The sequence below is a fragment of the Talpa occidentalis genome, unplaced genomic scaffold, assembly GCF_014898055.3.
Source record: "Talpa occidentalis isolate TD23 unplaced genomic scaffold, MPIMG_talOcc4v2.1 talOcc4.8, whole genome shotgun sequence".
Taxonomy (NCBI): Eukaryota; Metazoa; Chordata; class Mammalia; order Eulipotyphla; family Talpidae; genus Talpa; species Talpa occidentalis.
In genome coordinates, this window is record NW_023605194.1 from 38,991,217 (window position 1) to 39,016,645 (window position 25,429).

The following is a 25,429-nucleotide window of genomic DNA, read 5'->3' on the forward strand; positions in this document are numbered from 1 at the left end:
TGAGATTATTTCTGAATTCATAATTCAATTCTAATAGCCAATATGTCTATCCTTCTGTCAACATAACACTCTCTTGATTACAGTAGCTTTGTAATATGTTTTGAAATCATGAAGTGCAAAGGCCTCTGGCGTTGTTTCTCTTTGTCAAGATTGTTTTAGGTATTTGGGTCATTTGCAATGTTTTTAAAAAGATTTATTTATTTATACAAGAAAAGGCATACAGTCAGATGCGTGGGAGGGTGACAGAATTCACCAGAGACAGAGCCGGGAGCAGAGCATGAGACGGACTGAACACACTTTTGAGGGGAGCAGTGGGTGAGGCGGGAAAGGTCTGCTGTGCCATGTGGGTTTCTCCTTGGCTGGCAGGGAATCGAACCCATGCTGTAGAGGCTGCGGACAGCTTCATAGCACGGCGCTCAACCTACTGCACCACCGGGTTTAAAATTTAGAAATTTTAAAATCATATTTTCCATTTCTGCAAAAATTGTCTGGGATTTTGATAGAGACTAAATTGAATTTGTAATTTGAAGGACTGCTGTCATCATAATTTTAAGTCTTTAAATCCATGAACGGGGTATCTTTCCATTCATTTAGATTTTCTTTTATTTCTCTCAGAAATATTTTGTAGTTTTCAGTGCACCATTCTTATACTGTGTGCTTAAATTTATGCATCTCTTTTTTGTGAGGCTTTTGTAAGTGAAATTGTTTTGTTAATTTCTTGTATTTGTCATTTCAAGAAAATTTATATGCAAATGATTCTTAGATTGATTTTTAATTCTACGATTTTGCTAAACTCATTTATTACCTTTAAAAGTATTTTCGTGGATTCCTGAGGATTTCCTGTGTACAAGATCATATTCCCTTGTGCTTAAAGGTAGTTTAACTTCTTTCTGATAGGGATGCATTTTATTTCTTTCTAACCTTGGCTTGAGCCTCCAGTGTTCTATTGAATAGGAGTCTTAAGAACCAACTTGCTCATCTTGTTCCTGATCATAAAAGGAAAGCATCCAGTCTGTCACCATTAAGTCTAAGTTAGCTGTGGGTTTTTTTCATAGATGTCCCTTATTATGAAATTAAGGAAGTGCCCATTTATTTGTAGTTTTTTGAATGTCTTATCATGGAAGACTATTGGATTCTTTTCATTATTTTTATCACATTCATTTTAACTTCAATATTTTACATAAAAATTGGATAAATTTATCAAGTCAGCTTTCTCACCATCTAATCCTTTCACTTGTTACAAATACTCTCTATATTTTAAAAATTACTTTCCTTCCAAAACAAATGCTTCCTCAATTTTTCTTCTTCCAGTAACCATTTAGCAAGTCAAAAAATGTTTTTCCTTTTTACCTCACATTCCATGGTTTCCTGCATTAAAAAATATTTACATTGGCTCCTTTTTCCTCTCTTTACATTTATGTAAGGAGAGGTATGTGTTTCAGTGTATAAGATCATAAGTACTTTGCCATCCACCTTGCATGCTGTTCGACAACCCCCCACCCCAGCTTGTTCTAGAAGGGCAATTATAGCCCAAAGGCCCTTGTCAAAGTTCTGTGTCCAGCGCTCACTCATACAATGTGCCACAGATCTGAGGCAGGTCTACTGCTGCTAACAATGAGTTTCTGATGTAGGAAAGAGGATTTACTTCTGAAAACTTTGGGACATGTTTGCAAATATTCTCCAGGCCCAGCTCCAGTAGCAGGCACATTGGGCAGCCTCTCCTGCTGATGCTGTCACATCCAGGGTGCAGTGCCTCTGACCTTTGCTGTGCCATTCCTGAGTCTAAATGGAGTCTTAGAATGGGGCAGATTAGGAAGTGCAGATTCAAGGATGAAATCCATGACCTTGGTTTATAATAACCACCCCCCACCCTCCAAAGAATACCAAAAAATTCCCAGGAAAATAAGAAAAGGGAAGATTGGAAATGAGTCAGTTGTTCTCATAGCAAAGCTCCCAGGTGTCTGATACCATGCTTCATCTGCGTGAAGTCATACAGTCCTTATCGCCACGCTGTGATTACATTTTACAGCTCATGAAACTGAGGCAGAGACATGTTAAGAAACTTTGGAAGGTCACACAGCCAGTGAATAGTGAAGTCAGCATTAAGCCACAGCCTGGCTTTCATTCCTTCAGCAAGCCAGCACCATTTCTTCCTTTACTTGTCCTCGCTCTGCTTCTCTGCCCAGGGCACATCTGTGCTCTGTCATGGAGAATGCATTCTCCTTAGGGCCTAACATGTTATGAATAGTATTCCTACTTCCCTTTACTGTTGGAATTTTGTACCAAACTGGGTATATCTGCAAGTATTTCAATGGGGAAAATGAGCCCATCTCCACGACAGCTATCATCTGAACTCTGAGTCTCATTTTTGCATACAAAATGGATCTTACAGGCTATACTTATTTCATGGAAGAGAAAATTGAAGCCCAGAACATTAGATACCTCCCCAAGACATAAAACTAGTGACGGCAAAGCAGGATGAGAACTCCTCCTTAACTGGTCTGTAGCCCACTGTGTTTTGCCAGGTAAACTGTATAAGAAACTGTTGAAATAAAAATAAAATTGCTGCTGTCTTTTTTAATCTGCTCTCAAAGGTACATCCATCCTCAAAAGCCATGGGCAAAATTTGGTTTGATTTTATTTAGCCTGTTTGATTTCTTCTTACAGTGGAAAATGGAATGCAGACCCTTAACTGAGATTTTCTCAAATCAGGCTAGGTGACAAATGTCTTTTTGAGCTCTTTTATTTGACATCCTATTAATTTTTTTTAAACTCCCATTGTTTTGTTCCTGACAGAACTGTTATGTTTCAGATGTGAGACAGATGTACACATAGAAGGAAACTTCTTTAATAAGCTATTTTTGCCTCAGACTACTGAGGTTATTTTAAAATACCAAGCCAAAAATGCACACACCAGGACATCCACGTTGTCATAAATTTATCTGGCATATCTAATTGATAAAGTCTTCTGGATTAGACTGCTATCAAAACATGTGATAAATTTTTGAACATGTGGACTTACTATCCTCTTGTCATCTCCTTCCCACAGAGAGAGAGGTTTGCCGTTGTTGGGAGAGGCAGCTTCCTTCTATATAAGGGACAGGCTCTCAGAGGCTGTCCGGGGGGGATGCAGCGTGGGCAGGCTGCATTTTATTGGGCATGTCCAAAGTCCCTTCCTAGTGGGGACTATCACTGATTATGGTAAATACCAGCCATTTAGACTTTAGTCCTTTAATAAAAAATCCCCTGAATTGGTTTTTAAAAGTCAAGCTCTTGTGGCAGAACCAAGTAGGAGAGAAAAGAATGGAATAATTGGAGGCTGCTGTCTTTTCACTTCCCACATAAAATTATTTGAAGAGACAGGCCAGAACTTCAAACAGGAGATACCAAGAAAAGTTGTAATTTGGATGTCGGTTGTCGTGACTTTAGGGTGATTGCTTAAAGGACTTCTCCCCCCATCCACCTCTCTCTTCCCAGACGTACTTCAATGACAATATCCTCACTCTGATACGGACCCTGGTGACGGGAGGAGCCACGCCAGAGCTTGAGGCTCTGATTGCGGAGGAGAATGCGCTTCGAGGGGGCTACAGCACGCCCCAGACGCTGGCCAACAGGGACCGCTGCCGCGTGGCCCAGCTAGCACTGCTGGATGGCCCCTTTGCAGACTTGGGGGTGAGTTCACGGCACCAAGGTCACCTGAGGCCGCTGTCTGAGCTAGATGAACTGGGTGTCCGACAAGGACAAGTAGGCTTGTCTTTTCCTACCTTCTGTTTATGGTTTGTTGCATATCAGGCACTGCACTTACACATGGTTATCATTTTTATCCTCGTGGTGACCTTTGACATAGGCTCTATTAGTATATCCTCTGGGGAAACTGAGGCTCAGAGAGTGAGGGCTGACCCCATCGGGAATTCTGGCTTCAAAGCTGGGGGCTTGCTTTTCCTCTTCAGAGACCTTCTACCAAGACCTGGCAGGCAGCAGGTGATTCCATCTTGCAGCCAAGGCTGAGAACCCTTTCCACAGAGACTTAGCATAACTCAGGGCTGCTTAACCTTAACAGTTCCTGAGGAACTTTTAAAAACCATGGATGGCCATGCACTGCCATAGGAGTCTGAGTTTTTATATCTGGCTATGACCCAGACACTGGTGGTTTTCAAGCCACAGGTTATCATGGGTATCCAGGTCCACTGGCCTATCAAAAACATCTCCTATGGATACTTTAATGTCTCAAATTCCAGATCTATGTTTTGTAACATCAGCGTTTGGACCCACTCACCCTCTCCCTCTCCCTCCCCATGGCAGAGGTGACCAAGCTTCCCCTTGAGCTGCAGACACCAGTGCACTGTGGCAGGAGTATGCGGTCCTGACCCTTATCCCCAGCCTATCTCCGTAAATGCATTCAAGGGATGCACCCACAAGCCTTAGGAACCAGTAAACTCTTTGCACAAACAGTAGCGTCACCTAGAAAGTCCAAGTATTTTCCAAATAGTGGAAAAGGGGCCACGACAAAAGTCGCTTTTTTCATTTCTTCTGAAGCCCTGATGTCACTTGCGCCATACTTCACTTGGGCAGGATCTGTGAGACTGGGCTTTTTTGAAAGGCAGCTTCAAAAGGCAGTTAGTGGCTCTTTTTTAAATCTATGATTTACTTACTGATATACTTTAAAAGGATGAAGACTTTTAACAATGGGGGATTTGGCTGTGTTTGTGTTCTTGAGTGAGCTGCCCTGATGAAAATCCCAAAGGCAGGGAGGACAAATGAGGTCACCTTATTCCCAGTGAAGACATCCCTCAGTGCCCTTCCTATAATCTCGCCCACCTGAAGCCACCTGGCTGCATGAAGCCAGCATTTCCAAGTGAACACATTTGCTTTCACATTCAGCATCAGGCTCCAGCCCAGAGGAAGGTGATTGTGAACTGATTAGAGCTGTGAATCCCAGTTATTCAGCCTGAGGACCTCCAGCTCCTGGGGAAACACATTCTGTTCCTCCTCTGCTTTCCCTGAGGTCTGTAAATTGTGCTTTTCACACAGTCCTTACCTGAGTCTGTCACCATAGTACCTGGTGGGGTCTTTTCTCCTTGCAGTGATTTTAATTATCACTTGAGCAGTTTTGACAAAACAGTCAGATCAGGGTGATTACAGCTGAGCTGGAGCTAAACATAGTCATCATTTAACTGACCTGGTCTCTTCTCCTCAGGTGAGCAGACATCTGAGACCTTTGGGCTTTACGCCCTCATGTAAATTAAGGGCAATGATGATCTCCTCAGAGCACTCATCGCGACAGGTGGAAAACTGGAGAGCCACTGGAGGAAAAACCCTTTATTATCTGATCCCTAAAAATCACCAATATTGGGTGTAGATAGTCAACCCACATGGACTTCTCAACCAATGTCCCTCAGCTAAGACCATCCCACTTGGGAAAAACCAAAACAAGCTTTCACACAAAGGCTCTTTTCCCCCAGGACCTCAAATTCCAAGCAAATAAATACGATGTTTCTCTCCCTTCTTTGTTGTCTCCTAGGATGGTGGTTGTTATGGTGATCTGTTCTGCAAAGCTCTGAAAACATATAACATGCTTTGTTTTGGAATTTACCGGCTGAGAGATGCTCACCTCAGCACCCCCAGCCAGTGCACAAAGAGGTGAGTTTTTTTTTTTCCACTCTGTAATGAATGCAGAGACAGAATTGCCTTCCCCCATCACCCACTATAAAGGCAGCAGTCTGTATACATGCTCATACAGTACAGTGTTACCCAGAGTTGAGAATAGTTGCTGTAGACCAATGAAATCTCAAAGATCAGTGAGCATGAGCATCATCTGCAAAGCTTGTTAAAACATAACTTGCTTGATGCCCAAGGTCTGGGGTGGGGTTGTCTAAAAACTTGTATTTTTCAGCAGTTCCCAGGTGATGCTGATATGTCTGACCTGAGGGCCACACTCTGAGTTCCATTCCTGTAGCTGAAACAGTGACTTGTTGGATCATGCCTGGTGTTTACCAGAGAGAGCTTGTTAAAATTGAAAACGAAACAGCACCCACAAAGAGGCAGGGAGGTCTTTTCCGACCTCCCCTTTAGTAACACTCCCACCAAAGCTGATTTTTCAAAGGTTAGAAGTGAAGACGGTCATGGTAAACAAAAATCCTGTGATGTATATCTGGGAATATCAGAACATTCTAGAAAGTCTCAGTGCATGAAGCCTCCTGCACACAGTCAGGTTTCCCAGGACCAGAAGTGGTCTTGACATCCCCCTGAGCCGGTCTCATAGACCATACTAAACAATTTGGATCTCCAGTTACCACTAATTCATGTCTGCCGGGCTCCTGGCTCTTAAACTCTCCTGAGTTTAAGAGAAGGATCTAGTTCAGCTCAGAAGATAATTTGTAAGGCCTCAGAATAACTAGTAGTCCATCTTTCGTATCCTCTGGTAGACCTCAGTTCAGGCAGAAGTAAAATCTCCACCTGCTTATTCTCAGGCTCTGACCTCTTTGCTTTCCCGTCCAGGTACGTCATCACCAATCCCCCCTACGAGTTTGAGCTCGTGCCGACGGACCTGATCTTCTGCTTAATGCAGTTTGACCACAACGCCGGCCAGTCTCGGGCCAGCCTCTCCCATTCCTCCCACTCGTCTCAGTCCTCCAGCAAGAAGAGCTCCTCCGTTCACTCCATCCCGTCCACGGCAAACCGACAGAACCGGCCCAAGTCCCGGGAGTCCCGAGACAAACAGAAGTACGTGCAGGAAGAGCGACTCTGATATGTGTATCCACTGCCACCGTGTGTGAAACTGTATCTGCCACTCATTTCCCCAGTGGGTGTTTCCAACAGTAACTTTTCCCTTTCCCCCTGTAGCTCCCCCCCTTTTTTACACATATTTGCATATGTATGATAGTGTGCATGTGGTTGTCATTTTTATTTCACCACCATAAAACCCTTGAGCACAACAGCAAATAAGCAGACGGACCAAAAGTTATTTATGATTGTAGGGGAAAAATAACCCAAAGGCATGCTCCAGACATAAATAGCTCACTGCAGGAACGAGTTCACCGATTAGGGGAGCGCACTTGTGATCAGTGGCAGTTATGCAAAGCCAGTTTTGTTAAATGTTGAGGGAAAGTTTAATCTGATTTATCGGGATTATCGGGGTGCTTGGGGTTTTGATTTTGTTGTTATTTTCCTTTCCTTCTTTTTTTTTAATACACACACAATAAGTTAGCACACATTTATGTGAAACAAGCAATCAAAAGGCAACAAAAATGCATCGATTATTTCCTCCTGTCTCTGGGTGGAAGTTTGCAGAGCACGGGAAATGCTTTCTCCATTTGTGTAGTGGATCAGGCACCTGCTGGGTATCAGAGGACGTCAGTTTTTAGTTACTCACCAAGGCCTTTCGTCCCAGAGCTAGCTAGCTTCCCTTGGGAGTTGATAGGAACATTTCTAACCTTACTGTGGAGGATAGAGTAGTATTCCATTCATGGGTGTATCAGATTCTAGTCATTTCGTTTAAGTGAAAAGAGGTTTGATTGCATATTATATTGTTATTCTGTCTCCTATGCTGCCATATGAATAGCTATTTTTTTTTCTTTCACTTCTGACATTTGGGATGAAAAGCCATATGCATCATAAATATCAGATGTAAGTCATTAAAAACTGCCTTCCTGGGACTTTTACATCTTTTAAAAGGTGAATTACTTACCTTATGTACAGAATAAATAATGCTCGAGAAAGAGCAAGTATTTTTCCACACATTCTCAGGGGACCTTTTACTCCCCTTTGTTTGATTTAGATAGGGCCCCCATGCCCAGTGGAAGCCAGGGCTGGGGCTGCCGTAGAACAAGAGGAAGATAAACCCAGCAGCAGATCATGTTTTTCTAGGAGTCGACATGTCATAAATCAGAATGTAGGAGGCTCAAGCCACCGTTGACTCAATGGAGATAAAACCCACCTCCCACCTTACACTGTTGGCACAGCTGTGTGATGCTGCGGTCCCAAAGCAGGACACTGGTGGGAGGAATTCCTGCTCATCAATTTCTTTAACATAGCCAATTCATTTAGGCGGATGAATGACAGTAATAGAGAACAGCTCCTTGTCTTTATGGGATGGGGAGAAGAGTGCAACAGTGAGCCAAATACATTTTGGTATAATATGTTTTTCTTTTGTTTTCTTTCATTTTCTAACAGTTAGCATGAATGGAAAGGTAGAAAAATACTCTTTTTTCACTATACAGTTGTCAGATGTTTTATGCATGCGAATCATGCTTTAGGCAGTGCAGTCGTTCTTAAAAACCGGCCAACTCCACCACGACCAAATTCTTGTATGGCTGGACTAGCCCTGGGCTGATATATACATATTTGAAATGTTTACTTTCAAAAATCCCATCGAGTAGAATAGGGGTGGAGGGGAGTCGAAAAATCTCACAGCTGTCCTATCTCTAAAAAGGTGTTTTTATGGTGAATGTTTTGGGTTTAGATTTTGGATCCCCTGCTCCCTCAAGCATGATAGTTTTGGAGATTTGCTTGCTGTGTGAATTGACAAGCACTTTTACTGACAAAATGGTGAGGCTCAGTCTGAACCTCTGCCCCCACACCAAAGACAGGGCCATGTAGTATTCAAGCCAGTAATGGGGTAGGGGATAATTGTATACATATGTATTTTAAAAACGCTATGAGTGGAAGATTTTTTTCAAATTATTTTTGTCCCAATATATATTGATTTATATATTATGTATAATCATCTATCTTTTTTATATCTAACTATCTATATATCTATAGATATACACACATATGTACATATAGATATATAGATACACACACACACACACACATCCCCTAGTTTTGGATCATGAAGAGCTCTTCATGCATTCTTTGCAAAGCAGGTTATAAAGTTATGCCCTCAGAACATTTATAACTATAAGAATGTGCCAGTTAAAGTGCTCAAGAGGAAATATGACAGTTTAAAAGCATTGTAAAACTCACATAGCTTACTTCTCTCTCTAAAGTGCAACAAGGATGAATAGAATGGGCCAAGGTATGACAATTAATGGTTCTGCATGACCTAGCCACTGCTGGGGGTTTTCTTCTATAACGTTGTCCTTGTGAAAACTTTTGTGAAATTAAAAAAAAAAAGGAGTTACAAATTTTATTCTGTTATTGGTTTGTTTATTTTTATTTCTATTGTTCTGTTTGTGGTTTTATTTACTTTGTTTTGCTTTTTTTCCTCCCCATTTCCCTCCTTTTACCTTTCTTACCTTTCTTCTCCTTCCTCCACTTTCTAAATTGCTCAGCGCAATGAGGCTGTGCTGCTGCTACTGCTAGATCCCTTAGAGTTTGTCTTGGTGTTCTTGGGTTTGGGGTTGGGTCATTTGGGGGAACTTCTCTCCATCTGGCTTGCCTTTAAATCTGCACGTGGCCTTCCTGCCCACCTTGGTACCTTGCTCCAAGTCCAAAAGCATTTTCCCATCAAGAAACCCAGCTTCCTCCACTTCCCCCCATTACCACCACCCCAACCAGTGCCCCATCAGTCTGTCCACATCTCTGTGTTTATTTTGGCAAGATCTACTAAATCGAGTAATGATGCCAGGTGATAAACTTTTCTGGAGAACGTTGACAGCTATTCTATTTGGCAAACCTGCTTCTCAGTTAATATTTTACCCTCCTTTTGATTAAAACCAGGAGGGTTATTAATGGCAGAAGCATTGGTCTCCTTTATGTTTGAGCAGTAAGACCCCAAATTAAAACTGTTCAGCCCACACCCAGTTATCTGGGGGCGACGAATCAGTCTCTATCACCCATGTTTCTCTTGCCACCTGCCTTTCAGACATTTGTTGAATCCCAACCAGAGATTGGGCAGATAGAAGTAAATTCAAAATGTGTTTTATATACAATCTGTTATCAGCTCTATGAATGATATTGTGGTGGGAATGGAGTGGGAACAGACTGTGACATGAGATGAAATTTCAGGATTTTCCTCAGGCTTCAGGCACACAAATGAGAGTTGACTTTACTTAGTACATATATGATATAGTCAATGTTTGAAAAGGTATTATTATTTCTATTTTATTAGCCAAAACTGCTGTATTATATACTTACCTCAGTAGAATGAAGAGTCTCCTCCAGTGTTTTCGATGTGACCTCAAACTAGCCATTCCTTTCAGGTTCTTTTAGGAAGAAGGAATATACAAGTTTCTCATTTTATGTTTCACTCCTCCCTTCCCCATCCAAAAAAAAAACCAAACAAACAAACAAAAAAAAAAAACCGCAAAGACAGACGTAGGTAAAGGTAGTGAGTAAAAGAGTTGAGGAGAAAGAATGTACATTTAAAAAGAAAACAGCTAGGAACTCGATTATCTGCACCATTCTAGAAGAGAAGCAATTTGTAAGCCATTCAGTCCAATTTGCTTTAGACTTTGAAAGAGGTGAAACTTGAGCACATGGGTAGACCCAGTGATGCCTCAGCCTCAGTAGTCAGATAATCATGAAATCATCAACATCCCTGATGACTGCTGCCTAGGGTCCTTCCTGCCGCCAATTCCAATGGGCAGAGAAAACAGAGACCTTCTACATACAGCTAAATTTCTACTATAATTGGGAGCAATTTAAAATTCTGTTATGAGTATTAGAGGTTATGACCCAGAACCTTACTCAGAATAGGTGCTCAGTAAATGCTTTAAAATAAATTGACCTTAAAGTATTTTTATACCTTCAATCATTGAATACATTCTCCTTACTTTTGGCTGATCTTTAAAATAAGTCACAACAAATGTCTGTAGGTGCTTCACGATGCAGCTGTGCTGTTGACAATGTCTCTAGCCAGGTACACAGCCTCTGAGAAAGGGGGCAGTCCTGTAAGATCAGTGAGCAGACAGATGGACTATGCCTCCTGCCAGCATTGTCAAGATCCCAGATGACCAAAAACAAAAACAAACAAACAAACAAACAAACAAAAACCAACACTTTCACTGGCCCTTCTTCAGTTTGGGAAAAGCCTAAAGGTGTCTGCATCCCAATAGAGGCAATTAAATCAATCTGTCAGGTTCCTATAACAACAGGACCCTGACAGAGAGTTCAGAAGCTTTAGGACCTGTGGAAATCAGGACAGGGGAAAAATTAATGCTTCAGTCAGCCCCTTTTCAGCCCATCCCTACTTTGCCATACAATGAAGTTAGGAGATGTTGTGGGTCCCTGTCCCTGTGTTATCCTCAGGAGGTTGTACAGTCACTACATAGGTAGGTGAGAGGGATTATCCCCAATTACCCCAGAGGTTGGAGTGAAAAGTCTGCTCTCTGGTTGATGTTGGCCAGACTGAGGGCCACAGAAGAGGGCCAGGAGGGGGCAGTTCCTTCTGTCCAGTGAATGACAGCATTAGACTTTGAGTTAAGAGACAGATGGAGTCATGATGAACATTTGCAAAGAAGTGAGAACATTCCCTTAATCAAACTGCTCTGTTTCTGGCATAAATGACTTCCATTTTTATGAAATAGCCACACTTTGCCTGTGGAGCGGAAAGGAGGCAGCATGTGTGGGTGGGGTCCACCAGAGACCCCAGGGTCTGCCAGCAGAGGGTGAATGCTGTATCTGGGAAATGTGAAATGTGAAACCACACAGTGCTGCCTTTGAGGGTTTCTGCTTCTTGTTAGTTCTTACTCTTCTCAACTGCTATCTCTATCCAAATGGAATCTTTTCGTTTCAAGCCTTTTCTTTCTAAACCTCAGCTTGTGGTGCAGAGAGATGAGGGCCAATTATTCCAAATGCCTTTGCTGTATCATCATCTCCCCATTAACGTGCTCTTCTCTGGGGAGTGGTTATGTGAAAAGGCTAAATCCCACAGCACTGACAAATCACAGAACTAGTAAAGAGGCTCAGTTTGCACAGAGAAGCCCGATTCTTTCTCTGCTTCTGGGAGCCAGCAGCTCAGTCAGCCCAGGTCTGGGAGCCCTCCCCACGATAGCCCATGCCTCCAGGATCCCTAGTGGCTGAAGGAAGGCCTGATGCTTATTTGGGAACCTTTGAACTCAGTGATGAAAGTAGCTGAAGGTATGCAAATGGGGTAGGACACCTGTCAAGCCAACATTCAGAGACACAGGTACTCGATGGGGGTAGTAGTGCTGAAAGCCCCAGACAGAACACTTGGTCACCCCTTCCTTCCTCACCTTCCACACCAACCAAATCCTCTGTTATCACTATTGCCAAATCCCCATTCTTCAAGTCAGCACCTTGATTTATACAGCTCAGTTCTCCACCCCCAGCTTATTTGCAATCACACTAAAGGTACGGCCTGTGCTCACCTAGTCCTTCAGTCCTGACAGTACTCATTAACATGAACCTTGCATTAGAAGCTAACCCCTTAGTGCTTGCCTTGGGCCAGGCACTCTTCTAAGCTCTTTACTTATATGAATGCATTCAAGTCCTCAGCACCACCTCAGATGAGGATGCTTTAGCATCTCCATTTGAAAGTTGCAGAAAGGACAGATTCTTGTTCAAAATTACCCCTCCAGGAAGTCGCACAGTGGAATTTAAAACTAAAGTCTGTGAACTTTGCCACTATGCTAAAATGCCTGCTGATATTACTGATAATACTAATAGTCTCAATATCTCACATTTACATTAATGTTTTTGAACCTGTGGTAAGTCTTCATGGCCACTAGTCCCTTTAATCCAAACAATGTTAGGCAGTTCCTATCATTAGCTTCAGTTTACAGAAAAGAAACTGAAGCTAAGCTAAATTATGTGATGACTTGCAGCTAGCATGTGAGACAATCATCCTGGCTCTTTGCCATCTCCATGGTCTCCACCACAGCTCACGGCATGGCTGGTCCTTGGTAGGTGACATCTCCAACGGCAGCCCTTTAACCAGCATGTCTGCTGTTATTGTCCAGCTCTTAGCTTGTTCCACTAGCCCATTTGCCTCAGACTGTGAAATCTCTCTCTCCTAACTCCACTAATGTTGTGCAAAAGAAACTTCTGGCAGGCCACGCATTGTACCTACAGTGATGGCATCGCGCATCTCATGCGCAAGAAGCTTACCAACAAATGGGGCTATTTTTCTCTGGCAGTGAGGATGTCCTCATAGCCAGATCCATTGTCCTTCTCACCTTAGGAATGACAATAAAGCTCCCCCAAATCTTTCTGGCATGTGGAGTGAGGGAGGGAGAAGAGAAAAAGTCAGGATTTGGATTTATCCTGAATCACTTTAGCACTTATTTGAATTCCTTCTTGACTACCCTTCCTTATGCTGATTTTGTAGCCACCCATTGGCAAAATTTCCTTTCTGGAAGGCAAGATTCAATAAAGAAAGGCATCATTGTCATAACTGACACACTGTCCATTGCAACCCAATGGCTAGGAATAGTTAATGTGTGCATTTCTTCAAAACCTTTTGGGAGAATCTTCATAAAATACCTTTGTCTCCAGGCCTTTTGGTTAAATGCTCTGAGCATTAATATCTATTTGCTGAACATCCTCTCAAACCAAATCTCCAAGAACACATATATTTTACAAGCCACTCAATTTTTTTTTTTTTTTTAAAACCTGTTTCTCTGGCATAATGAAAGCCTAAGCTCATCACTAGGACATGACTTCTTATGTTGAACTGGATGGCGAAAGCACAAGGGCTACTCTGCTTGGATTTTTTTTTTTTTATGGCAAGAAATTTAAAAGGAAAGAGAAAGGACCTTAAATGGGAAAATAATGCTCTCTTTCTTACAGACAGCAGAAGGAAATTGATATTCTCTCTGCCTCGAAAGGTCAAAATGCCAACTTTGAATTGAACTGTAAAGACTAAATTCTGAACAATTATTCTCTGCAGCAGTTGTAAAAATTTCAGCAAATTGCAGCTGTCTTAGGTCTTTCACCCAAAAGACCTACTCATTTCCATCAGCAGAGTTTACTCTCCCTTCCAACCTGGCATGACCAACCTAGCACTAAATCCCTTTGCAAAATCAGCCCACAAAATGGCAACGCCAAACCAAGGGCAGCTCAGGCAAAAGGCACAGATGCGGGGTTCTGTTCTTCTGAAAATCGTCTTTACACAAAACCATTGGAAAAAGTCGTAGTTTAAAATTGTTTCAGCGGCCTGGCAATGCTTTTAAAACATGATAACCATCATACTTTACTCCTCTCTGAAAGGTTAGTTTAATCGTAGATCACAAAAAATTGGTTTCCACAAATGCATAATGGTTCATCTATGTCACACTTGAACTAAATGGTTTTTTAAATGGAGCTGAAATTATTTTGATGTGTACACAGTCCCAGATTTCTATACAACCTTTTTTAACCAGCCCATCAGGAACCTTGCCTCTAAAGCCTCATTAATAATTCAGATGTGCTGATGACTTTAAAAGATCTATGGAATTGAAGCTTAGGAAAAAAAAAAAAAACTCTGCTTGACAAAAAGATAAATGAATGTAGAAAGAAGCTGTAGGAGTCTGGCAAGCTGTAGATCATCTCAGAACAGATTGTAACTTTATCATTCTGTCAGGGGGAATAATTTAAAGCACTTAATCAGTTAGCTTCACTGTGAGGATGTAGCATTATGAATTCCTATCTTCCAATCTGTTCAAATCAAAGTGAACTTAATTATAATAGGTGAGAGAGAGCCAGAGAGGAGAGAGAGGGTTGGAGAATGATCCAAGAGGCAGTAAGTGTCCTGGGGGGTAAACTGAGCAGCTGAACAAAGGGTAATGAGTGAGCTTTCACCACACATACCCTCAGACAGTGCATTTGAAACAACAAGAGAAAGCAAGGACCAAGGGGAAACTAGCAGAATGGTCACGAGCTGATCATAGGCAGTGAATTTATAGATTATTAGCCCAACAAGTGAATACGTACACATGCGTGCGTGCATGCACACAAACACTCCTTGATCAAGCCAGGTGAGCAGTTTTGGTTAACAAGTCAGTCCAGGGCCACTTATAAGGCACTTATGAATTATTTGATGTATATAAAGAGAGACTTTGTCTCTAAAGCAGTGTGTATGCTTGAGAGCATTCAGCCCTTTTGCTTTTCTTTTCCCAAAGCCTCTAACACAAGCCAAATGATTCCTAACTTGGAATGTCCTATTCACTCAGTCTCTTCACAGCTATGGTCTTCTCCCAGAAAATGTAAGTCCTAAAAAGGGGTGGGGAAGAAGACCGTGTCTGGTTAACAGCACTGAACTGCTAAGGATGCCAGGCCTTTTCCATTCTCACCCCAGCCCCTCAGTGCCCTGACTCAGCATTCTCTCTGTCCACTGCTTTTGCATTTAGGGTGGAAATGAAATGCCAACACCTCATCGAGCTCCCTTGTCGACAGCTTGGGTTATTATATCGGTTAAGATATTGCCACCAGGAATTCTTTTCATAACTCTATACCAACACAGAGTTTTCTTTCTTGAAATAAAACCCATCTCAAAATCCTCTTCAAGCAGGAGTTGCTATTTTGATTTTCACTCCCGTTGGCCAGCAAAATCTGTGGGCTTAATTTAAAACACTCAAAACTGACTGCAAAAGAAACAGAAAAGAGAGATAGTTGAGATAAACTCTCAAGTAGGCTTGTTACAGGCAAAGCCAAGTAAAAGCTAGAAGGAGGAGATCCTGAATAACATTCACGATCACTCACTGTGTGGCAGGGACAATGTCCCCATGTTTCAGTCAAATCAGTGGATGCACAAATCTCTCCTCAGGTGAATGTCTAGACTCATTGTTTGATATATTCAGCGTCTCTTCCCCACCAAAGCTTTTCAGACCACTAAAGGAACTTGCCAGAGTTCATCTCCCAACCCTTCCTTATACTCTGAGGTCCATCCATGGTGCCTCCAAATCCTAAAGGCCCATTGGTTCATCACTTGCTACAGGCGACAGAGGTATGTTTCAGATCCTGGGGTTCTCTCTCCTGCACTGTCTCTCTTAGCAATTACTCACTGTCAGCTTCTATTGATTAACTTTTTGCATTTTTCAATGATCTTTCCAATGCCTTTACCCTAGCACTAATTAAGCTTCTCATTTCTCCTTCTTGTTCTCTATCCATTTTGCCCTTTAGCAGAAAAGAAATGGTTTACAGATGAACCGGATAATGCCTACCCCAGAAACATTCAAATCAAGCCCATGAGTACCCACATGGCTAACCAGATCAACCAATATAAATCCACAAGCAGCTTGATTCCACCAATCAGAGAAGTTGAAGATGAATGTTGACTCCCAGGAGACCAGACTATTTTTTTAAAGCCTGACAAACTTCATAAATGGTGATGTGACTTTTATTCCTCTTACATGCTGAATCACTGGTGGAAACGTTAAGATAAAGCAAGAATGCAAGAAAAATAAAGTAGACAGATCTTTCTCTTTGTCTGCCTTGAATATTGCTTCCATGTATTTTGGAAAAGAGAATGATTTCATTTATAAATGAACATATTAAAATAATCATGTATAGCCGCTAGCATTTTAAATTATTTTTATTTATTAGAAAGAAAATATATTTTTTCTTTTCTTTTTCATTGTCAGATATCTCCCCTAAATCTAGACAATGCAAAATCACAATGACTAAGTGGCCAGACTCCTTAACACATATTTATCTTCTTTCATTTTCTTTGAGGAGAATGATGGTCACCACCACAATTAATTTTGATTAAGGGAAATGGAGTAGTGTAACAATTTTAAAATGGCCCAATGCTGTAAACGTGTATTTTACTAAATCCCTCTTCTCAAAGAAAAACCAGTCAAAAGGGGCAGGTGCATTTTCAAAATGAGTGTGTATTTTGGTTGCACTGACACCAGCTCTTAATAAATGGAACCATTTATTTTCACAGTTGAAAGTCATATTTTTGTAGTTTTTAGTTTTCATTCTGTATTTCTCATTCCTTTGTTTGTTTATTTGAAGGGAAGACCTTCTTGCAGCTTTTCTACAATTGTCAGATTACTGGGCTTACCCAGCCCACTAATGATAACAGGAGGGCCGAGGGCACAGCTGAGACTTGGACGTGGAGGACCAGATGCATACAAGGCATTTCTCTGTTTGTCGTTCTAATGGTGGGAACTCCTACATGCTGTTATGCTCCACATTTCCTATCTCCAAACCATACAAGCGGGCAATTTCAATTTTGGAAGGGTCTGGTGGACTTTTTCCCCACTCCCCAAGTTTCAGCACTTTTAGCTTGAGAGTTTGTGAACACCAATGAAATAGGTTTGCTTAACAATAAGATAGGATAGTGCATCTGTTCTTTTGCTAGTTTTTGTTTAACATCCAGAAAATTCCATGATGGAGAAGGCAGCTTTTGCCCAGATTTTAATTTTTCTTTGCTGGGACAAAACACACAAACTTGTTACAACAATATAAAACATCATAACAACAAAAAGAAGCACTAATGCAGTAACTGTTAATATAGACTGTTAGAAAAGGCTGTTGAAAATTACCAACAATGAAATGAAAATGTTTATCAGTCACTTCCACTGTGGTCAAGAGATTCTTCTAGCCATCACAAAATGACCAAATGTCAGAGCTCTGCTGTCGCTTGCATGCTCAGTGTACAGTTGTCCCCGGCAACCGCCATGTTCCAAATGACTTAGCAAAGTCTTTCAACTTCAAAATTATCAATCTTTGATACAATTGTCAGGGTCTCTGGAAAAACATGGATGCGATAGTGATTTTTATTTCCTTAAAAATGTAAACTGTGGATGCTTGAAGAAACCAAATTAACTAAAATATCCCTGAAAGTCCCATAATATCTAGTCCATTATTATTTCTCTAGGCCATGATCTCGTGGTACCTAGTATGTAAGCGCAAATCTGATAAGAGCCAAGCACTGAAATCGCCATGAAAACATGTCCACCAAGTACTCCAATTACCAACGTAGGTAAAATGAGCTTCCACCTCTGCTCTCTCCCTGCAGAGCCAATGTAGTCCGAGCTTCCACTGCGTAGGCGCTGTCCTGAAGTGACTTGTCAGACTGTGTTTACCCTGTTGTCACATTTTGTAGAATTAGTTCTCTAAAAGTATTGTGAATATAATGTATGTCCAATTGGCGTGTTTAAAAACTACGTATAACCAATCACTAGTCTACTCGCAGACTAAAACGACTTCAGCAGTCTATCTTCAGACTTATAAACACATTCTGGTTTCTAACAGTGGTAAAACAGGTTTGTGGGGTGAATCCCTTGCTAGGATTTTAGAACTTTCCTGAAAGCTAGGCCGCCTTCAACATAATGATTTTGCATTGGGGTCACTTAGCATACACACACCCCTCCACGCTCTTCTTTCCTTCATGAAATCAGGTAGGCTCTTCTTCACTCCTATTGCCAATAACCATTTCTGAATTCGTCATAATGATTTGGTGTCCTCTGGCTGGCAATGGTGGCCACCTAAAAGCTCTTTGCTCTTTCCTCCGTGCTCTTTGCTCTCTGCCTCCACATACAAGGCAATATAGAAGCAAAAGTATAAATGCATACCCACAATGGCTAGAGATTTGAATCTGAACTTTTTTTTTTTTTTTTTTAAACCATAATGGTTAAGATGGTTTCCTACTGCACAGGGCTCCCCACAACAACTATCTGGCAGCAACCCCTTTTCTTCTAAGGTAGAACAGCCAGCTCACGCCACTTTGTTTTTGTAATAATAAACTGTTTTGGGCCAGGAAATAAAACCAGGACTTTTTCTTAGGAGGTCCATAAAATGACTGGTTCCTCTGACTCAAACAGAGAACTGGTAGATTAAAATGAAATGGAAACAGAAAAAGATTTGTAAAACTACCGACAGATTCACCAGAATCCAGAACTTCCTAACTGTTTCTATTTGGTGAGCTGTCTGACCCGGAAGGGGTCCTCCTCCTGTCCCACTACGACAGGCCCATCTTTCTGCCTAATTTCAGCCTGGACAAATAATGGTCATCATTGGTACTATCTGTGTTATGAGAGTCTAATCTCCCATCCCAATTTAGGGTTCCGGAAAAGTCATTTTCCCAAACTAATCACTCCTGGGTGCTTTGGGAATCAAATACTCACTGTCAAGGTGTTTTAAAAAGCAGGAAACACCTTCTTAAAAAAAGCATCATCACTGTCATCCTCTTTCCCATTAAGAAAGCTTTTTTGTTTGTCTTATCACTTTTATATTTTACAATTTTAACTTCACCAAGGTAAAACACCTTAAATAAACGTGATTGTGACTAAGACACATTGAGGAGCACCACGAAGCACTATCATCCAAAGGTTATGGCATATTATGATGTGCTTTGTGCAAAATTTAAGACTTTACAAAAACAAAGAATTAGAACTGTTTTGTTAGTGTTGGAAAGGGAGGAAATAGCAAAACATAAGAAAATTAAGGATATTTTCATATTGAAAGGTGAAAGAGCTCAACTTTCCTACTTACGGTTTAAAATGAGGGTCAAGAGCTACATCTGCAAATAACTAGTTAGGCACTTTTAAAATGTTTTTTAAACTTTTTGAATCTCTGTGACCTCGTTTGTAAAGGAGAGTGATTCATCTAGGTAACTTTAAGGTCCCTTTCAGATCTGAGAAGATGTGACCCAAATTAGGAGTAAGAGTATGGGACTGAGTCAAGCCCTTGGAGACTTTAGTCATATTGCAATATGACTAATTATGTCATATTGTAGAATAATGGTATTTCTTGCAGCATCACCTAAACAACACTCCCAAGTGTAGTGTATATTTTCTGCTTGCAACACAACAGCTAGGTTCATGCCTGTGCTTCACACTTTGGAGTCTCCTTAAGTTCAAAATGCAAATTTCAAATTTACCTGAAAGTTTTGAGCATGAAAATAATCTGGAGACTATCTCAGGATACACATCAAAAAACAAACAAGACAAATTCAGGACGCACATCAAGAAACTGAGGAGAAAGAATAAAAACAAAAGGATATAGACAGCATTTTGAAGAGTTATCAGTCAGAAATGTGTATATCAAGAGTTTGTGTTTTGGGTTCAAAGGAGGAAAAGTTTTCACTGAACTATAGTGGGCTGGGAAGAATGCAGGGATGTATAATATAACACTTGATGAAATTTGGAGGCATTTCACTAGGAAATAGGTGACTAGAGAAATGTGGGGTATAACGGTTTTCCAGCTAGAGGAAACTTCAAGGGTCACAGTACTTTGATAGGAGTGTGATTTCACTACACAGACTGCTTTGTCTCTGGTGAAAATTTTCTGTACGAGAGCTGAAGGAACCTATAATGAGACTTCATAGAAGGGGTTAGAACTTAGATAATCTTACAGGCAAAGGGAAGAGGGTAAGACTGGAACTAGAAAGTCATGGGAATTCACTAAAGGGATTCAGGAAACAGTGATAAACTACAATGCCTGTGCATTTTTAGGCTGACATTTTGAGATGTCAGTTGTTCCCGGAAGCCATCATGAGAATGAGTCAAAGGAAAGCCGAATGTTTTCTCAGTGGCATGCAGTTCTCAAGGGTGCACCCTCAGGGCCAAACTTGAGCATGTGAAGCCTTTACCTTCCTCAAACACATGTCATGGGTCACACTAGTTCTATGAGTTTAGTTGGCATTGGAGGGCCTGGTGTCTGGAGTGGGTGTTGGGGCAATGACTGTGGTTCTAGAAAAGGTTCTTTGTGAAAGGAGTGCTTAATTTGGACCTCTAGGGAAGAACCAAGTGGAGGAATAGGGAAGAAGACAGGAAGGGTAGTCGATGAATGCAGGCAACTGTGAAATGCATTGCATCATCTAAAGTGCAAGAAGTTAAAAGGGATGGTATTGCAGGCAAAAAAGAGTGGGGAAAGTGAGTTGACAAGGGGCACAGCAGGCCTTGTGGGTTTGGAAATCAGATCAGTATAGGTACTTGTAAAGTGAAGGGCACCACTGAATTCTCCAAAGAAGAACATGTGGACATGAAAGATAAGCTGGCAGAAGGCTAGTGGGGGGGGGCAGCTATGTTTTTAGGAACTAAAAGGAACAGCATTAAATAGACATCCCTGGGATAGGAGGTCTAGGGCACCCCAGAGCCAGGAAAATGGGAAACAAGAGAGGAGAACTTTAAGAAAGAGAAGGTAGCTCATCTATGACATTAGAGACAGGGTATTGGAGATGAGGGCTCAACAGGAACAGGACTCCCAGGACACGCCAGGGGCTTCACTTTTCTGTCTGTTTCAGCAGAGCTTATCCTGCAGTCTGGCTCAGGATGGGCAGATGGTCATGGGTCACTTTGGACACATTGGCAAATGGAGGACTTATAGGGTCACTGGCACTCTTTCCAAAAGAGAGGGACCTTGAGGTGGGCCTCTTCTTTCAACTCCCTATTCATGTCACCACATTGGTCCCCGTCCATCCCCTCACTGGACAGGCCACACGCTGGCAGCCTTGGTGTTCGCATTCTTATGAAAAACACTACCATTACCTCATTTCAGTGACTTTTCCGGACAGGCAGCTTAAAAAGAGGCTTTTTTGTTCCATGAAAACCAACCTTAATTTCTAAGTAGATTTCCATTTAAAAAGGTTTCCTTTGGCTTGTTTAGCCCCTGGTGGACTTCTGTGTTTCTTCTCCTCCACCTGGTTATTCAGCAGAACAGGGATGAAAGTGACACCAGAGCGCTCCAGTGTGGCTGCCTTAGGAAACAGTACTGACCCCGCTGCTGGGATCTAAAATGGAAATGTACACACAGCGCTGACACACGCCTGCCAAGAGCAAACCAGGGGCTTCCTCATGTGGGATCAGGTCAGTGTGAGAAGGCAGCCAGCAGGTAAGGGAGCTGGGCCAACAGGGTTGACAAAGCCCCACACCACTAAACCAAACCCCGCTGCTCCACAGGGGCTCACCCCCATCCCTTCCTTCCTTCCGCCTGGTGAAGCCGGAGACACGTTTGACGAGAACTGCAACATTTCAAACAGAAACCAAGATCTGCCTGGAAATCCTAATTAAAAATGTTCCATTCCCAGGTGGCACGATCACATCCTGCCTAAAATTGCTGGCCCACGTCCCACCACTCAGATACTGAAAAGTAACCTTCCCCCACTTAACACTGAATCCTGCTCTCAGTGTTTCTTCAGGGGACAAAGGGGAAACAATACATGTACACAGTGGTCAGCCTACATGTTCATTAAGGAAAAAGAGCGTGGCTTATTCATCTGTCTCTCAAACTTTTGATTGTTGGCATTACGATTACGATTAATTACTATGACCTAACAGGAATTGGAGGAGAGAAAAATGCTGGTGCTCTGAAATGATCTACCCAACTCTGTCATCTGTAACAACCAGTGATAACTCTCTTGTCTTGTAAAAAGGGTTTGTACATAACTTGTACATGGTTTCATTTTGTATTTTTCGCAGATTAAAAATTTATGTATTTGTGTTCTAAAACATTGAGTATTTCTTGTGTCTCTGGAGTCTCCACATGGCCTTGGGGGAGTTGGGGGTGGTGGAAAGGTCCCCAAGTTCTTGTCAGGTGACTTTTGTACTGATGAGGATGAGTTGGGACTTGAGGAACCAAACCTCAAGGGAGTTCCCAAACCTCCAGGGAGACTGGCAGAGGACAGTGGTGGAGAGAAGCAGCCTCTGACATTAGACCTGGTGCCCTAGAAATCCTGCAGGGTGACGGCACCCTCAGAGGGGCCACATGGACTCTGGCCCGCAGCCATCTGAAAAATGAGCAGCCTTCTGATAGCCCCTGGATAGCTACAGCCTTTCTCTTCTTGGCACCCAACCTAGTTACCCTTTTTGACATCTTTATAGGGGAGAAGGGGTTCTTTCTCCCTGTAATCAGCTTAGCAAAATACCCAGGACAAATCAAAAGGTTTGTCTCATCCTGCCCTACATTCACCCCCAGCAGAGAAAATTTTGTTTCAAGAAAAAAAAAAAAAAAAAGACTTCTTAAAGATTAGTGCTGTAGTTTTAGGGTGATGATTTAAATATTTTTCAGACTCCTGTGAGTTTGCATACTTTTATGGTGGTTGGGAGTCCAAGGTTAAGTTTGGTCTAGCCTAGAGGAAAGGAAGGAGCTGTAGAGTGGAGAAAGTCCTGTAAGTAATATATGTGCGATGCTTGTAATGTTTTGGAATTTAATGTAACCTAGATATTGTCTCATTTGTTCATCAGCCAAAGGTTTACTTAATAGCTATTATGTTCACATTCCTTTATTGGAAGCTGAGGCGACAAAAGTTATTAACATCAGGATCGCAGTTTCCAGTCTGGGGTAGAATAGAACCAACTATGAAGCGGGCAAGAGTCATGTATTCAAAAATGATCTATAGGGGTAAGTACAATATGCCATCGGGAACACATAAGAGAGGCACTTAGTCATTTGAAGAACAATGCAGCAACTGACTGACACTTTCAAAAACAAATCCCTGTTCTACCTAAGCCAATACCAGCCCAAACCAGAACTGAGTCACAGGGGTCAGCAAACACAGGTTTACCTGCCAGGATGTGCCAATTTCTGACAGTCTTTGCACTCCACTTTCTCAGCCTTCTCCAATATTTGCTAACAAATCTGAATGTTGTTGGGGAATGTAATTGCAGAGCATATGGTCCCCATTAGTTAGGCAAACTCCACTGCCAAATTCAGCTCCAAGGAAGGAGTCTGCATAAAGGATGAAGTATTAGGAAAAGATCGACAGTGACAGAGAAAGCAAATAAAAAGTATGAGACAGTGAGTTACAAAGTAGCAGGCTCTGCATACCCAGCACAATGAATGTGGAACATATTTTTCTATTTGTTGAGAAAACAATATATGTGAATTTGTGCTAAAATCTCCCTGTAGCAAAAATCAAAGTAGACCATTCACCAGAATCAATGTTAACTGCTTTGCAATGTCAGATAAGATAGATTCTGCCTGAGAGAAAAACTAGGGGGAATAGAACAGACAGTGTAGTGTGCAAAGGAAATAAAGCATGAACCACATCAAAATGTAAATATGGGTTTACCACTATTTTAAATGGTAATGGACCTGGCCTTTGAGAGAAGAAACAGAATCTCATGCTTACTAACCTTTCATATGAAGATGGGGTTTAAAAGTCAGAGATACCAAGTGCTCCAAAACCTGGAGGAGTGATTGGGCAAGGTGGGTGGGTGTGGCATTTTCAGACCCCCGCCCAGTCAGAGTTCAGGTCTCTGGAAATTGTAAAGGAAGCTGGGCAATGTCTGAGCACAGAAAACCCCTGGCAGTTGGGCCTACTCTTTGCAAGGAGCTAATGTGGGGACCTTCACAGGACTGCTCACCCCATGCTGCTTGGCTTTCGGTCTGTTGACTTTATCTCACATACCTAATTAGACAGACCTTTTATTTATTTATTAAAGATTTATTTATTTATTTATTTATACAAGAACTAGGGTACAGGCCAGACGCGCAGGAGGGTGAGAGGATTCACCAGAGACAGTGGGGAGCAGAACAGGCAGACTGATGAAATACACTTCTGAGGGGAGCTGTGGTCGCGACAGGAGAGGTCTGCCGTGCCATGTGGGACCCTCACCGGCTGGCCGGGATCGAACCGGCACTACAGAGACTGCAGACAGCTTCACAGCGCAGCGCTCAACCGCCTGTGCCACCAGGGCAGGAGCACTAGATAGATCTTTTAAATAAGTAACTTAATCAGGTCTTTCCTCCAAATAACCAGCTTTGTTTTTGTAGAATTGTTAGGGGGAACAGGATGTCCTAAAGCTAATTCCATACAGGCTTTGTGGACTCCACCCCCCACCCCAGGCCAAAGCCAAAGACACTGGGAACTCCAAATCCCATCACCACCAAAGGGAAGGTGGCTGGGACCTGAGGGTGGGGTTAAGCAGCCAGGTTGGTATAAAGCCAGACACGTGGGCTTTGGAGGGGTCCCCCATTTTGGCTCTCCGCCAGCTCGCAGCGTCCGGCCAGCTCTGAGAGTGCCTTTGGGTTTCCAGGTCAGCGGATCGGGTAGGATGCATTAAAGACTTAATTTCCCTATTTTCTCCCTGAGTTGTACATTTTCCTTATTTCCTTTTACATTGTTAATAAACCTTTTATTAACCTTTTGTCTGTGCCTGTAGTGGAGTATTCATAAGTCCCTTGTAAGCGCGCGGGTGAGGACCCACAGCCAGGCAACCCGTTCAATATCGGGGCTGTCCTATAACAACATCAATGATCTCTTTATTGTACTTCTATTTCTTTGATTAACATATTATTTAATTAAATTACATACTGTAGTAATAAGTACAAATGATTAAATGTACTTGGGATTGCTGGTGAAAGCACATGGAGACAGGTGGGGTAAGGAACAGTCGACAAGGCATAAAATATCAGTAACTGGGGCAAGCAGTACGGATGTTCACAGGGGCCTGAGAAGACATCCACTAACCCTTTAATAAGTAGGGCTTGGTTAAAAATGACTCCAATGGAAGTGATGGTAGATACCTATGAGGGCAAGAGTAAATTTACTCATCTGTTCAAGGGGGTGCTAAGCTCCCAGTAAAAAGGATGAGGTTAATTTATGTATATCAAGGAGGCAAGCTATCTCAAGGGCCAAATGAGACCTGCCTGT

At 42.0% G+C, this 25,429-nt stretch overlaps 1 protein-coding gene across 18 annotated transcripts in view; it reads left to right on the forward strand.

Annotated features, from left to right (window-relative positions):
• Positions 1–22,263, forward strand: part of KCNMA1 (potassium calcium-activated channel subfamily M alpha 1) — a 696,711-nt gene extending 674,448 nt beyond the window's left edge. For 4 of the 18 annotated variants that reach the window (XM_054689921.1, XM_054689920.1, XM_054689919.1 and 1 more), the window contains 5 exons: positions 3,478–3,672; positions 5,522–5,640; positions 6,499–6,723; positions 8,991–9,019; positions 16,009–22,263. In XM_054689921.1, the coding sequence (XP_054545896.1) occupies positions 3,478–3,672; positions 5,522–5,640; positions 6,499–6,723; positions 8,991–9,019; positions 16,009–16,160 (720 nt within the window). In that variant the 3' untranslated portion in view covers positions 16,161–22,263. The other 14 variants (XM_054689906.1, XM_054689911.1, XM_054689913.1 and 11 more) reach the window with 5 other exon arrangements.
• The last annotated feature ends 3,166 nt before the right edge of the window (positions 22,264–25,429 follow it).